This window comes from Coturnix japonica, chromosome 35, assembly GCF_054131305.1.
Source record: "Coturnix japonica strain WE chromosome 35, WE-NBRP24, whole genome shotgun sequence".
NCBI classification, from domain to species: Eukaryota; Metazoa; Chordata; class Aves; order Galliformes; family Phasianidae; genus Coturnix; species Coturnix japonica.
Window position 1 is genome coordinate 4,598,252 of NC_140697.1, and position 16,062 is coordinate 4,614,313.

General features: G+C 41.5%; 2 protein-coding genes across 2 annotated transcripts; both read left to right on the forward strand.

Moving 5' to 3' along the window:
• Positions 1–389: 389 nt before the first annotated feature.
• Positions 390–4,569, forward strand: LOC146755253 (kinesin-like protein KIF20B). Its single transcript, XM_085526284.1, has 4 exons — positions 390–1,624; positions 2,065–2,203; positions 2,933–3,055; positions 4,399–4,569. The coding sequence occupies exons 1-4, from the start codon at positions 477–479 to the stop codon at positions 4,567–4,569; spliced, it is 1,581 nt and encodes a 526-aa protein (XP_085382410.1). The 5' UTR covers positions 390–476.
• A 1,524-nt stretch (positions 4,570–6,093) lies between these two features.
• On the forward strand, positions 6,094–9,056 carry LOC146755254 (kinesin-like protein KIF20B). The gene is made up of 4 exons (XM_085526269.1): positions 6,094–6,341; positions 7,070–7,196; positions 7,737–7,879; positions 8,894–9,056. Exons 1-4 carry the CDS (start codon positions 6,303–6,305, stop codon positions 8,972–8,974), a joined length of 390 nt encoding a protein of 129 aa, XP_085382395.1. The 5' UTR covers positions 6,094–6,302; the 3' UTR covers positions 8,975–9,056.
• Positions 9,057–16,062: the final 7,006 nt, after the last annotated feature.

The following is a 16,062-nucleotide window of genomic DNA, read 5'->3' on the forward strand; positions in this document are numbered from 1 at the left end:
ATGTAGATGGAGTGATTCCTGGCTGCCTTATAGGGATTGCTGAAGCAGGGAAGATAGAAAGAATATAGCTGTGACTTATCTATCTCGTTCCCATGTTTCTTAGATCTATTAAGATTTTCTACTGGTGTGGAGTGGAAGGTTTGAGTAGTGCCATGGTAAAAGTGTTCTTCCAGACTGAAAACCTTTTGCTGTTAATTCTGTATAGAAATCTGAGGCACCTGATTACGTGTCCAGAGAACTTTAATTCCTTCACTAGTATCAAATACTATGTGATGTGAGGCTATGGCTTGCATATTACGACAGTTTTTCACTTAGAAGTTGCTACTTGGTGTTGTGAACTGCTATGTAATAATAATTTTAATCAATCTGAGCTACATTCCTTTTCCCTTTTTTTTGTTTGTTTGTTTGTTTGTTTTACAGTAGTTGTAAATGAGAGAAAGAAAAAGAACACTGTAGAGCAAAAGAAAATTGAACACATGAAACAAAAGTGCTCCGCGTACCGAAAGGAAGTACTAGCACTGAGGGAAAGAACTGAAATCTTGGAACATCATTTAACTGTGCTTGAAGAACAATGCAGAAGAGAACAAAATAAAAAAGAAGATTTCAGTAAGCAGGTAACAAGCCTGCGTATTGAGCTTTCTTTTTCTGAAGAAACAGCTGATGTCCTCCGTGAACAAATTCTGCAGGGTCAAGTTGACTATCGGGAAATTGCTTCTGAACTGGATGAACAGAAATCTATAAATATGACACTAGAAGACAAAAATGCCCAACTAACTAACAACATAGAAGTTGCCAAAGAATATATAATTGATAAAGTGTCACAAGTAAAAGAAATGCGGACCAAATTAGATGAATTATACAAATGTCACTTAGAGTTTCACGCCATCGGTACTGACTTTGTCAGTGTAAAGGATTCCTCAGACTGTGAAAAAGATGAGCCAGGGACATCTCAAATTAGTTCTGCATGCATTCAGTCACAGACTTCTTCCATCTCAGATCTTGTGCAGGACCTCTCCTTTAACTATAGTCTTGAAAGGATTTGGGAAGTATGCAGAAGTATTGTTGATGTTTCCTCACAAAAAAGTCAGCACATCAAAGCACTGCTTCAAGACAATGAAAACCTAAAGGCGGGACTGAATAATGCTGAAAATCATAATCGTCAACTTGTAATGAAGCTATGTGAGATTACAACTCAGACTAGTCAGGAAGATGATCTTGTGAATCAGTTACATGAGCAAATAGAAAAGAAAACTCAGGACTTTGAAGAAAAGACTGCAGAAGATCAGAGAGTGATTGCACAATTTCAGGAGGAAGTTGCCAACTGTGAGGTAAAAATAAGAGAGCTTGAATATCGCCTGGAGGCTTCCAAGACAATGGAAGACAATGTGTCAAAACTCAATGAATTACTTAAAGAAAAAGAATCTATTATTCTTAATCTGGGGACAGTTACAGCAACTCTGCAGGAGAAGTCTGCAAATGCAGACAAAAATTTTGAAGAGTTAATTAGCAATGAAGCAAATCTGATTCAAGAAGTTATGCAGCTGAAAAACAGCTTGGAGCAGATGAAACATTCTCTTCGGGAAAAGGAAAAGAGTGAAATGGAGAAAGTGCAACGTATAGAATCGTAAGTAACCACTGAGTTAACTTAGAGCCCTTTGAGAATGAACTAGAGTTAAAAATAGTTAATGGGAACATCCCTTCGACTTAATGCATCTGCATGCTTATCAATGGCCAAACTACTACTTTAGGAAGCTTTGGTATGCTACTTGAGTTCCAAGGGAAAACAGGAGTGTGCAAGGAAATAAAGAATAATATGGGGATTTCTGGTGGTTTTGTTGTCCATCCCTCAGAATAGCATCTGAATAATTTATTGCTTCAGAATCTGATTATGAGAAGCAAGCTGAAATTCAAAAGTAATTGTTTAAATCTTGTCACTGGTCTAGATAGATTTAAGAGTCAATTTACAAATAGAAACCAACAGGCAGGGCATGGATTAAGCTGTAATTGCTGTTTCCATGAGATGTGTAACAGTAATGTTCTTTGTGTCTTTATTTTTAACATAAGGCTAGAAAATATTCTTTCTGAGAGTTCTGCCCTTGTACTGAATTTGAAAAAAGATTTGCAGAGGAAAGAAGAAGAGTATGCAGATCTAAAAGACAAACATTCTGATGCTGAGAAACAAATTCAGGAAGTACAAAGCGAGGTTTGTAGTCAACTGAGCTATTTTTTTCTGTAAGATTATGCTTGGCTTTCTGCTGTTAAAACTTCTCAAACTTTAACTATGAAGCTGGAAATTTCACACTAGTGTGGCTAGCAGCAAATCTTAGGTAAAGTTGCCATTGAAGCTCTAGAGGGGACCAGAAGTTAAAACATGGTTTCGCATAGATAATGAACAGAGGAAAGTAAAGTTGGTTAGTAGTCTGGAATAAGGTTTGTGAAGAGAATAGCTAATCTGCCTCTGGAGGGGACTTGTTATTATCTCTAAGTTACTGGTGACTTGCCATTGGTATCCGTGGTAACTCCAAAGCCTAAAACCTAAGTCTTGTGAAAAAACGCTGATAACTGGGAAGAAGAATGCTATTTACTTGAAGAGAAATAGACTAATTTCCAGAGGCTCTTTAATATAAGCGTGTATATTTTTTTTCTTCAATTTCAGCTTCAGTGATGTTAATAGTTAAAATTTAATTATTAAACAAGAAGATATCTTAAAACCCATTTTGCAGGTACTTAGTCTGAAAGTTTATTGGGTGTGCTTGGGGTGGAAAATTGAAGCTTAAAAATGAATTCATGTCTTCCTTGGTAACCTTGCACTTGCTGTCGTTTTCCTACTCAGCACTTGTTTGTGAATTCCTCTTTATTTAACAAAGAAGTATTTGGCCAGGTTGGATTACAGAAGTCTTTTAATGAACCGTGAGCTGTGCTTACATTACAGGTGTCCACGATGCGTTCTGTGGAGGAATCCCTCAGGAACAGGATGGATGAACTTGAAAGGATTAATAACCAGTTTAAGGATGAGCTGGATTTTAAAGACTATACTATCCAACAACTTAAACAGGTATTTTTCTTGCTCTTAATTTTTATTAAATGAATGATGCAGGTTTTCCAAGCAACAGGAAAAAGGTGGAAAAAAAAAAAAAATTGGAGCAAAATGAAAGTGGCCAACTGAAATTAGTGGTAGACCATGAAAGATATTCAAATAATTAGTCACTACAGAGCACTGGCAGATTGCTTTAAATACAATAATCTGCATAGTAAATACATATGTAATACATGCATGTGACCTGATCTTGTTGAGTGACATCACGATATGTTAATTGAAATGTCTTACCATAAACTCTTTTTATCAGCTTGAGTCCTTATTTATGCTATATGAAAAACGTATTAATTCTAGGCTGTCTTAAAGATTCTGCTTGTTTCTACTGTGTATGCTTTTCTTTCAACATGAAATATAGGAGCTGGAGGAAAAGGACCATAATATTCAAAAGTGGCATGAGGAGAGAGATCAGTTAGTAGAAGCTTTGGAAGAACAGCTCAAACTTCTTGAACACTGTCGTATTGACATCATGTGCGACTAACCAAAAAAAGCACCAGCTTTTATTTTTGTTCTTCAGAAACAGAATTTCTGTTAATTACTAAAATTTCAATTTTTTCAGTAGTTCAGATAAGCAGATGTCGGTTTGATGCTTATGATCCTACAGCCATACTGGACATCTGTAGCTTTTTCCGATAATTCACAGCATTTCCGGATCCCAAGCTAGGCTCAATACTCAGACAGTAGTTCTGCCTCAGGTTTCTTACTTTCTTTGCTTTCTCTGAGGTAGTATCTACAATGGCATGAAAAGACAGAAGGGGACGTGGAGAGAGATTAAGGGAAGCATCAAAAAGCAGAGGGGGGATGATCTCTGGAAGTTGCATTTCTTATTTCAACATCCAGCTTTTAATCAGGATAGCCAATCTAAGCCGTAGCATAGAATTTCAGAAGCTAAACAGAAGACTAAATGAGTTGTGCTCTTTTGAGAATTTTTGGATTCACTTTCTCTGAGAAGAAAGATGTTCTCATAGCAAAACTTCCCCTACAACTGCCGACTTTCTCACAGTACCGAGGATTTGGGAACAAATAAAAGCTCGGGTTATTATATCTTAAGAGAGATGAAGGCTGAAGCACATAAGTAAAATAGAAGAATCAAAATATATTGTATTACAACTTCCCAGGCAATTCTGTGACTACTGCACTTGTAACAGTGACCGTACAAATCCGTGAAATGTTACTGTTCTTGAATAGTTAAGTGTTCTAGCCTGCAATTCTAAAACTGATGCTACTAAGTAATTGCAATACTGCTTGTGTGTGTTAATTCCTTTTGCCAATCCCACAACTCAGCAGTTTTTACTGTTTATTAGGATAATGCACCTGTGATAGAAGAGTTAAGAAAAGAACTGGCTGACAAAGATGACTTTATAAAGGAATTAAAACAACGCATTAACCACAGTAGCCCTCAGTGTTTGCCAGAAATACCTTTACTTGAAGAAAGACAAAGTAGAAGGAATGACTCTGTAAATGAAAAGGTATGATTATATTTATAGAAAGTCAGTACTTAACATCTTGTTAACCCCTTTTTGTTCTTCTGTTTTCCTAGGAGATACTGGAGCTAGAATCATTTTTCTTAGCATATAGTCCTTTAACTACATATTCAGTGATGAGTACTTGTTGGTTCTTTTTGTCTTCCACACAAACATGAGCTCTCATCTTCTCAAAAATATTTTATTTACTAGAACACCATCTCTCTGTGTACATTATGGAACTTTTCCATGCAGTTTTCCATGTATTCGTATGTGGATGCTGAAGATTAGGCAGAGGTTTAGCCTTTGGTGTTCTAACATAGCAGCTGTGAGCGTGCAGAGTATGGGGGGAATGGATGACAAAACGACCAGCGTTACAGATTTTGTCCCTAAATAATGTCTCGCTTTCTCTCTTTTGGAGGCAGAATACTGCCTGAGACTGTTAGTGAGACCCAGTAGGGTGTATTTGAAGATCACACAATGAATAGATGTTACTACCTTCCCACACTTGTGCTGTGTTTCAGCTTACGTGTTCATGTGGCGTCTGAGCTTGAGGTTTTACACTGTAGCTTTAGAAAACTCGAGATATTTTGGAGGTCTAATGCATAGCCTAATCTTTACTCCTTTTAAATATTTACAGCCTAGGAAACAACAAAGCAAAACTAAAACTGGAGAAAGTATTCCATTAAGATGCAAAGCTGAAGACAATTATTTGTCACGTCGATGTACTAGGAGCCTCACTTCATTAAATGAATCTGAGGTTAGTATGAAACTTCAGATCTGAAAATGTTGTGATTGTATTGCTTTTGATAAGGAATGAGTAGGAAAAGATCTCATGTTCTCTAAACAATTCCCAAGTTTTAATTTATTTATCCCTTTCAAGGTGATCAGATCACCTGTTTTTATAGCCTTTGATAGGAATAAAAGCTGTTGAAACAATTGTGTGATGAATTTTTGTCAGGTGCTGTTGAAAACTCTCCTCATGTTAATGCTTATGAAGTGGCTCATGATTAGATAAGTTACTTGGAAAAAATTCATGGAGCCACTGAAACAGGCACAGCAAATTGAACTTATTTTCTTCCTCTGCAGGATTTCTGGATATTGTTTTGTTAGCAGATGATGTTAATCATTCCTATATAAGTTTTTAATTGCTAACTTTCATAAAACAGCAGTTACATATATTTTAAAAACAAAGTATTTATTAACCAACTTAATTCTTGGAAATACAGTGGGTGGTGATACTCCATTCAGATTCTTAGCAGAGCCTGATAAAGTGGCTCTGACTACTTTTTGTCTTTCTACAATTAAAAAAAGCATTAAAAACAAGCATTAAAAAATGCTATTTCTACCTCAGTAAAGTAGTTGAAGAATTTAATCAATGAACTGCTTTAATGAACAAAACTAATAGCCAAGCTCAGTGATAATGGTTTAAGAGAAGAGAATTTCTCTTAACTTCATTGTGTATTTTCTTTGAAACCTGTAGACATAAATCAGCTTTTTAGACATCATAAGACGTCTAATACTGATATCTTCATGTCCTGTTTTTATAATTGAATGCTTATTTATTATTTGATTTACAGTGGAATAGTTACCACTAGCAAATACTTCCCTACTATTAGCAAAAGTGTTTAAAGTGTTCACTTTTGTGACATCAGTTGTTCTTTCCAAAAGAATCATGGCTGAAACTTGTCTTATTTTCCCAGGATTTTGTGAAAAGTGAGAACACGAAAAATACAAAATCTGTCATGGCTTTTAATTCACCCTCTGCAAGTGACGAGAAAATGGTTGGTTTTTGTTCTAGTTTTGAAGCTAGCTTGGGACTTCCTGTAATTGTGTGGTCACACGAAAGAAGCAGTGTCTTATCCTTATGTGTATACCTGAATGGGAATCTTACATGCTTATGAGCTCTTCCTATTAAATTCCATAAGCTAACCAAAGGGCAAGTCAGTCTGTCCCCAGAGCGTGTCATGGCTGTACTGTGTAATGATTTGGAGGGAAGGATATTGCACACTGAATAGTTGGGAAGAGAAGCTTTAGTGTATTATCGTGTGCTTTTGTAAGTGAAGCCCTTGTATTAAACTAAGGTTCATATCATTAATATGCATGGCAGTTATTAAAAACAGATGTTCACATGTGATAGCAGTATCCTTGGCATGGTCAGAGTATGAGTAGTAGATTTTTCCCATCTGTTGTCTTCTGTTTTGTATGTTTGTTTATTTTATGTAATTAGAACAGCTTATGTAAGAAACAACTCCACAGCTTGGGAGCTACTTTTAAAGAAACTACTGCCTTATTAAGAAACTTTAAGAAACGTATGCCTTGAAATAGCTGAGATTTTGACAACTTCCTAAAGGGTATAAAATTGTCTACATTACTTGCCGTTGTGGTATCATCAGCATAATGAACAGAGGTGTCAGTAGTAAAGCTCAAAATGTCAACTTAAAATAACGTTGAACTAAAATGAAGTTTAAACAATGCTCTTGTTTCACATGTTCACATCTCTGTTGAACAGAAATCCGGAAAAGACTACTTCCTGAGAAAGCGAGTACATGCTTCAAGACTGACTAAAAAGAAGGATGAAACACTGCAAAAAGTTGTAGATTTTATTCAAAGCTCTCCTTCTATTATACACTCTAAAGGTTGGTGTAGAATAAGTTTTATTCCATGTTTTCTAGACATTGTAGAATGGCTTGTTTCTGCTGTAGGCTATTAATGTATGTGTTCTTAGAGAACTTGTCTGCCATGTTAAGTTGTCCTTTGATTTATGAAGTAAATGCATTTATTCGTCTCTTCAGAGATTCATTATTACATTTGTGAAAACCTACAAGTATACAGAGAAAGTTGGTTCTGTCTTGTGCTTCTGTCAGCACGAAAGTTAGGCCTGTTGTTTAACTCCTGCTGAAGTTTCTGACTTCCAGCGACTTCTGAGCCATGATTGTCTTTCATACTCCATTTTAATGCGTGCTTTAAGCTGCCATACCTGAAGCTATAAACTGTTTCAGCTATAGAAGCAATAAAGAACCTCGATGAACAAATACAATTTCTGAGTATTTTCACTTAAATTTTACGTGTCATTTATAAACCAAGTTTGTTACGAAGCTTTTTTTGCAGTCAGTGATTTAAAGACTCACAAAACCAGTAAGTTGATTGGTTTATGTATCAAAACAAATTTCTTCTAGCCAAGAAGCTGATGTCAGCAGTAAGTTCTCCTAAATCAAACAAACCTGAAAGTCTCGAAGAAGGAGAGACCAAGCCAAAACGATGCAAAAGGAAGCTGTATTCCACTGTCGTTTCTGGCCCTCTAGATATACCTGCTTCTTCGGTAAGCGATTATACTGTAGTCTTGGCTTAAAATAAACTACTAAAGAGTCCAAACAGACTGGAGGTTTCATCTATTTGCAGGAGGAGGTTGAAAGTACTGAGGTATTTCTTTATTCTACCAAGTCATTCTTGTTGGTCTTCCTGCTGTTCTGTTTTAGTTTGTCCTCAAAGATCTCTGTGTTTGGCTGGCTTACAGTTTACTAAGTAGGTGATGTAGCAATCACGGAGATGTCTTCTAATTTGGAATCATAGATAATTTCAGTGTGTTGGAGTGGGATTATTCTACTACACGCTTTTCTAGAGCACAACTTAGACAGCTTTTTAGGTATGCTTAAACTATGATCTCCTGTCTAAGCCAACTTGCAAAGGATCTGATGTGCCAGTTTCATGACTCTGTCGGCAGCTATTGTGCTAAGAACATTCTTGCTCTGTTGGAACTGCATCTTTTAATTATACTAGAGTCCTTTTTCTGTTCAGCAAAGTGATCATTTGCCCATACTGTAATATCCCTCTGAATTTTTTGATGATTTGACGAATGATAGGGGCAGAAACCAAAATGTTATATTTTTTTTGTTAGAGGATGAAGAAGATGAGACAATTTCTTCTCTCACTGTAGTTCTGAGAACATGGAACTGAACCGAGAACTGAAATTCTGGGCAAGTCATAGCTACAGGGATTGAGGCTAAAAATGTTTTCTGAACGCTTCATGTTTCACAAAACAAGTATTATAATACTCTTTTGAAAACAAGTATTTCAAAATGAAAGCTGCCTTCAGGCTTTCCTCAGATGTGTCTGCTTTTTTAAGATAAACAGGATTTTGAACATTCTCCATATTTGTTCCTTGTGATTAAGCTGCATTAAAATGATCTCGGTATCCCATAGTTTTCTGAATAAAATATAATAAGCAAATGCCATTCTGAAATCCATTTAGGGGAAGAAATATGTTTGCGTGGGTCAAGAAGAGCTTGTCAGTCTTGTGTGAAAAGATGAGTAACTTTTGAAATGTTTTCTTCAGGAATCTGAGGAACAAAAGAAGGAAAGTGATCATCTGATCATCAAGCGACGGCTGAGATCCAGAACAGCTAAAAAACCTTGAAGAAGCATGTTTGTTCCCCTTTCTCAGGACATACTTTTATCGTATTATTAAAACTGGTTGTTAATAAACAGTAACAGTTACTCCGTTGTGTTCTTAAATTTGTATATAGGTGTACAGTGTCTCTCTGACAGTTTCAAACTGACTCCATTGAGGCTGAAATAAATACAAGCTTTCTTAAACTGTGTTTGGATTTTATTGTGGTTAAGGGTTTATTTATTTTTGTCTTGCCTCCCCTGTATAGGAACAGTATCTCTAGGTCTGATTGCTATTTACCCACTGTGCAGTAATAACTGTACTTGTTCAGGATGGCCTGGCTTGCTTTTTTCACGTGACTGGTGTACTTAGCAGAACTCTGGCAGAGAGAAGAGCATGAATACACATTAATATTTATGTATACTTAATTTTTGGGCCTTTTTAAAGAATTTTCTTTGGAGAGAAGATGGTGCCAATTCCTCAGTGTGGAAGAAAGGTGCTTTCCCTCACTTGTGCAAATTCAGCTTTAAATTAATAAACTTAGAAAAATAAACCCAATACATTTGGGGGGAATTCTAATATCCCAAATTCTGTTCTCCCCCTCAGTGAGCTTCGAACCTTTAGATGCTGTTGGATGAATTAGCTGAAAGGTTCTCAGCTGGCAGTATGTCCTTGTGTTGTCTCCTAGTCCAATAGTTCCTATAGATTCAATTGCTCAGGAGGTAAAAACATGGATGAAAGCCGACTTGGGTGAATATTTGAGAGTTTGATGGGAGTGAATTGCCTTAAAAGCAGCTGGTGATAGAACAATATACTGATTGTATTTAAAAAAACCCACAATTGTACTATTTGTTGCTGTGCCGATAAGCTTTCTCCTTGCTTGTAGGCTTGTGAGATCCAGGTTTGCAGAAAACAATCTGTGAACAATCATGGGAATCATGTGGTTTTATGCTCAGCAATCTCATTAAAAACTTGAACTGACTTTTAGAAGCTTTTCTCCATGGTGTTAGCTGGACAAATCTGCATGTGGATGTCAACATGGAGGCTTTTATTGACCTGGAGTAGAAAACAGCATTCGTACCTACCAGGTGAGATGGGCAGCTACTGCACAGGTACACAGAAGAAACTGATGGAAGCATAAGTACTTGAAATCACCCTCCCTCCTATTGATTGACCTATGTATGTGAATGCCGTGCATGAATGCCTCATAGCCAGATGTCAAAATGGAACAGTGCTGCCTGAAGTGGTTGGTGACAATATGGAAGACGGTTCTGATTAGCTGCAGTTTGCAAATTACTTGCAAATATTTCATATCTAGAAGACTGCAATTTATCAGCCATGCGATATTGGAGGCAAAGTCATTGCAGGGGATGGGAGTGATCTACTTGTTCCAGAAGCTGTTAATAGAGCTCTCGTTGCTACTGGGTACATCATGACATACACTTAATTACACTACTTTTCAAATGGTATTTTTATTATGAGAACAGCCTCATTGCTGCCTGCTGCTGCATGGGAAAAGTAGTTGCACACTTGGTATAATTATATGTGGTTCTCTGCTGCAAAACTGACCTTTTACAAAATGTCACATGTGGTGTTTGGTGAGTCTCAGGCTTGCCTAATTTCTGTGCATTTTCGTAAGGCACAGCAAGTGCAGAAAACAGGTTGCTTTGTTTAGGGAAAAGAAAAACCAACCACAAATGTTTAGCTGACTTGCGGAATCAAACTCTATAATCCAGAGATGGGTTGTAAAGCAGGTATGTTTATTCCAGCGTTGCGCAGCGCCGGGTGCAAGGGGGATAGCTCCTCCAAACCTGCACACCGACTTGTAAAGCCGTGATACAGAAAGCAGGCAGAAGAAACATCCTTCAAATCCAGAAGGTAAACTCCACCTATTCATTCCTTAACTGGGTTAATAAAGTGCATGGATTTGCCACCACTGAGTGTATGCATTCAACAATTCTATTACTTGCCTTCAAGTGTTGTACCAAACTACAGCACTTGCTATCAAAAATTTTTGCAAAATTGGAGTCCAAACTCCAGAAAGTCTTCTATCCTTCTACAGTTATGTATCCTTATAGGGTACCACTTTACCCTGACTGGGCAATCTCTTGCTTTTAACTTCTATTCAGGGCTTCATGTTTGGCCCTGATGCCCACACCCCTAAGTGCATCATGTTTGATATTGCTGTGACTCCTGGGGTACAACATTGTTTTTCCCCATTTGTGCTAATGTCAGACTTACAGTTTTTAAACAGTCAATATTGTTGGACCCTTAGCTCCAGTTTTATTAAATTTCTTGCCAGAGCAACCTGGCAGGTACAAGAATTTCTGTATTCCTACTTAGTTTATATTTAATTAATCCAAAAAAAACCGTAAACCTTTTCTTGTTGGGCAATAGCTTCTATTACTGTTACAAAACCATCTATGAGTAGTAAGAAGCACCCATATCCACCAGAAAATAAATCTCTTTATCCTGCTTCCCTAGATGCAATTTCCCGTTGCAGTTTGCACACTGCTTTCCTTTCAGTGGGGCGGAGCCCTCCCTGGGCACTTCAAGCCCCCACTCCCCCCACCTCTCCCTGAGGGGATCTCTGGGTCCTACGGCCCTATTCCGGCACCACAACAGTAACAGCTGTTATTATCACCAATTCCCTTACTATCTGTTTGTCAATCAGTTTTGTTTTGTTTTCATATCGTTCACCTCTTTTCAGTCCTGACATCCCTGTTATACCTTGCCAGTTCTTACTCCTCCAGCCTGTGTCTGTCCCAAACTCACTCACTTTCCAAACTCTCATCATTACAAAAACTACTAACATCCTATTTCAGTTTCACCTCCTTCTCTCCAGGTGTCCAGTGCTAACACTGGGATTTCAGGTTTCCTACATCTCTGCACATGAAGGCTATTCTCACTTCCATTGCCCCCTCCTCCCCACCTCCCCCCTTTGCTGCTTACAGCAACAGTCTCCGTACCCGGCTCTCTCTCACTCCAAGAGTTCTTGCAAGGGGGGGGAAACAATACAGGGGGTTGCTCTCATACCAGCACACATAAACTCACTTTCTCTTTAACTCTTTTTCCTTTCTACACGATTTCACTATTTGTACCTTCAGTTACACTTCCACACACCCTCAATTATACTTCTGTATACCAATAGCAATTACACTTCCTTATACCATCAAAGCAGTTTGTCCCATTCCCTTCAAAACCCATGTATCAAACAGTACAATTTTTCAGTTTCCACAAACTAAAATACCACAGTCTTCCACAAACTAAACAATTACCCTTCAGGTACTGAAAGGCTGCAATGAGGTCACCCCGCAACCTTCTCTTCTCCAGGCTGAACAAACCCAACTCCCTCAGCCTGTCCTCATAGGGGAGGTGCTCCAGCCCCCTGATCATCTTCGTGTCCCTCCTCTGGACCCTTTCCAAAATCTCCATATCTTTTTTGTACTGAGGGCTCCACACCTGGACACAGTACTCCAGATGGGGCCTCACAAGAGCAGAGTAAAGAGGGACAATCACCTCCCTATCCCTGCTGACCACCCCTCTCCTGATGGAGCCCAGGATCCCATTTGCTTTCCGAGCTGCCAGAGCGCACTGCTGGCTCATGTTAAGTTTCTCATCTATCAGGACCCCCAGGTCCTTCTCTGCCGAGCTGCTCTCAAGGACAACTCCTCCCAGCCTGTACAGGTGCCTGGGGTTCTTCCGGCCCAAGTGCAAAACCTTGCACTTTGCCGTGTTGAACCTCATTAGGTTCACCCGAGCCCAGCTTTCCAGCCTGTCGAGGTCCCTCTGAATGGCATCCGTTCCCTCCACCGTATCGACCACACCACTCAGCTTAGTGTCGTCAGCAAACTTGCTGAGGGTGCACTCAATTCCCTCATCAATGTCATTAATAAAGATGTTAAAGAGCACCGGTCCCAAGACAGACCCTTGAGGGACACCGCTCGTTACTGGCCTCCACCTGGACATAGAGCCATTGACCACCACCCTCTGTCTGCGGCCTTTCAACCAATTGCTTAATCCATCAAGTTGTCCACCCATCAAATCCACTTCCCTCCAATTTGGAGATGAGGATGTGGTGGGAGACCATGTCAAAGGCCTTGCTCAGGTCAGGTAACTGACATCAGTCACCTTCCCTTTGTCCACCAACATTGTCACTCTTTCATAGAAGGCCTCAATATTAGGTAAGTATGACCTTCCCCTGCTGAAGCCGTGCTGGCTGTCTCGATCACATGCTCATTCTTTATGTCATTGAGCATGTTGTCCAGCAGGATCTGTTTCATGATCTTCCCAGGCACAGAGGTGAGACTCACCAGCCTGTAGTTCCTTGGGTCCTCCCTGCTCCCCTTCTTATATATGGGAGTGACGTGACCCATCCAGCTGTAGCTCAGCACAATGCTGCCATGCCATGTGCAGGGTGCCTTCCATCCAGCTGCAGCTCAGCCCAGTGCTGCCATGACTAGTGCAGGGTGCCCTCATTCTGCAGATCAACCCAATGCTGCCTTGCCATTTGCCATGTTCCCACCCTCTACAGCCCAGCCAATGCTGCCATGCCATGTGCAGGGTGCCCCCCATTCAGCTGCATCTAGACCGAATGCAGCCATAACTTGTGCAAGGTGACTTCGGTCTGCAGCTCAGACAAATGCTGCCATACCATATTCATTGTACCATCCAGATGCAGCTGAACCCAATGCTGCCATGACTTGTGCAGGATGCCCTCCATCCATCTGCATCTCAGTCCAATGCTGTCAAACCATGCGTAGGGCACACTCCAGATGCAGCTCAACTCAATGCTGCCATGCCATGTGCAAGGTGCATTGCAGCTGCAGCTCAACAAAAATGTGCCATGTCATGTGAAGGGTACCCTCCAGATACAGGTCAACCCAATGCTGCCATGCCATGTGTAGGGTGCACTCCAGCTGCAGCTCAAACCAATGCTGCCATGCCATTGGCATGGTGCCCTCCTTCCAGCTGCAGATCAACCCAATAGTGCCATGTCATGTGCAGGGTGATCTCCATCCAGATGCAGCAAAGCCCAATGCTGCCATGCCATATGCCGGGTGCCCTCCAGATGCTGCTCAACCCAATATTGTCATGCCATGGGCATTGTGAACTCCATCCAGATGCAGCTCAAACTAAGGCTGCCATGACATGTGCAAGGTGCCTTCCATCAAACTGCAGGTCAGTCCAATGCTGCCATGCCATTTGCAGGATGCTCTCCAGATGCAGATCGACCCAATGCTGTCTTGCCTTGTTCAGGGTGTCATCCAGATGCAGCTCAACCCAATGCTGCCATGCCATGTTCAGGGTGCCCTCCAGATTCAGGTCAACACAATGCTGCCATAAATAGTGCAGGGTGCCATGCACATGCAGCTCAATCCAATGCTGCCATGCCATGCGCAGGGTGCCCTCCATCCAGCTGCAGCTCGGCGTAATGCTACCATGCTGTGTGCAGGGTACCCACCCTTTGCAGCTCAACCCAATGCTTCCGTGCCATATGTATGGTGCCATCAAGCTGCAGCTCAATCCAATGCTGCTATGCCATGTGCAGGGTGCCCTCCGGATGTTGCTCAACCTACTGTTACCATGCCATGGACATTATGAACTCCACCCAGATGCAGCTCAAACCAGTGCTTTTATGCCATGTGCAGGGTGCCTTCCATCAAGCTGCAGGTCAGTCCAATGCTGCCATGCCAAGCGAAGGGTGCCCTCCAGATACAGGTCAACACAATGCTGCCGTGACTAGAGCAGGGTGCCCTCCTTTTGAAGCTCAATCCAATGCTGCCATAGCATGTGCAGGGTGCCCTACCTCTGCAGATTAACCCAATACTGCCATGGCATGTACAGGGTGCCCTCCGTCTGCAGCAAAACCAATGATGCCATGTCATTTGCAGGGTGCCCTCCATCCAGCTGCAGCTCAACCAAACGCTCCCATGCCATGTGCAGGGAGCCCTCCAGTGGCAGAACAACCCAATGCTGCCATGCCATGTGCAGGTTGCCTTCCATCCAGCTGCAGCTCAATCCAATGCTTCCATGCCACGTTCAGGATAACCTCCCTCCTTCTACAGCTCAACGCAATGCTACCAGGCCATGTGCAGGGTGCCCTCCAGCTGCAGCTCCACCCAATGCTGCTTTGCCATATGCAGGGTGCCACACCCAGGTGCATCTCATCCCAATGCTGCCATGCCATGTGCGGGGTGCCCTCCATCCAGCTTCAGCTCAGCCTAAGGCTGCCATGCCATGTGCACTGTGCCCTCCAGTTGCAGCTCAACCCAATGCTGCCATTTCTTGTGTAGGATTCCCTCCATCAACATGCAGCTCAACCCAATGCTGCCATGCCATGTGCAGGGTGACCTCCAGATGCAGCTCAACCCAATGCTGCCATGCCATGTGCAGGGTGACCTCCCTTTGGAGCTCAGCCCAATGCTACTATGCCATGTGCAGGGTGAACTCCATGCAGCTGCTGCTCAGCCTAATACTGCTATGCCATTTGCAGGATGCCTTCCAGTTGCAGCTCTGCCCAATGATGCCATGCCATGTGCAGGGTGCCCTACCTCTGCACCTCAACCCAACGCTGCCGTGCCATGTGCAGGGTGCTCTCCAGATGCTGCTCAACCTACTGTTTCCATTCCATGATCATTGTGAACTGCATCCAGATGCAGCTCAAACCAAGGCTATTATGCCATGTGCAAGTTGCCCTCCATCCAGCAGTTCTTCCTAAAGCTGCCGTGCCATGTTCAGGGTGCCATCGATGCAGCTCAAGCTCAACCCAATGCTGCCATGTGATGGGCAGGGTGCCCTCCAGGTGCAGCTCAATCCAATGCTGCTATGCCATGTGCAGGGTGCCCTCCATCCAGATGCAGCTCAACCCAATGCTGCCATGCGATGGGCACTGTGCCTTCCAGCTGCAGCTCAACCCAATGCTGCCATGCCATTTTCAGGGTGCCCTCCAGATGCAGGTCAACCCAATGCTGCCATAACTAGTGCAGGATGTCATGCACATGCAGCTCAATCCAATGCTGCCATGCCATTGGTAGGGTGCCATCCTTCGAGTGGCAACTCAGCCTAATACTGCCATGCCATGGGCAGGGTGCCCTCCCATTGCAGCTCAACCC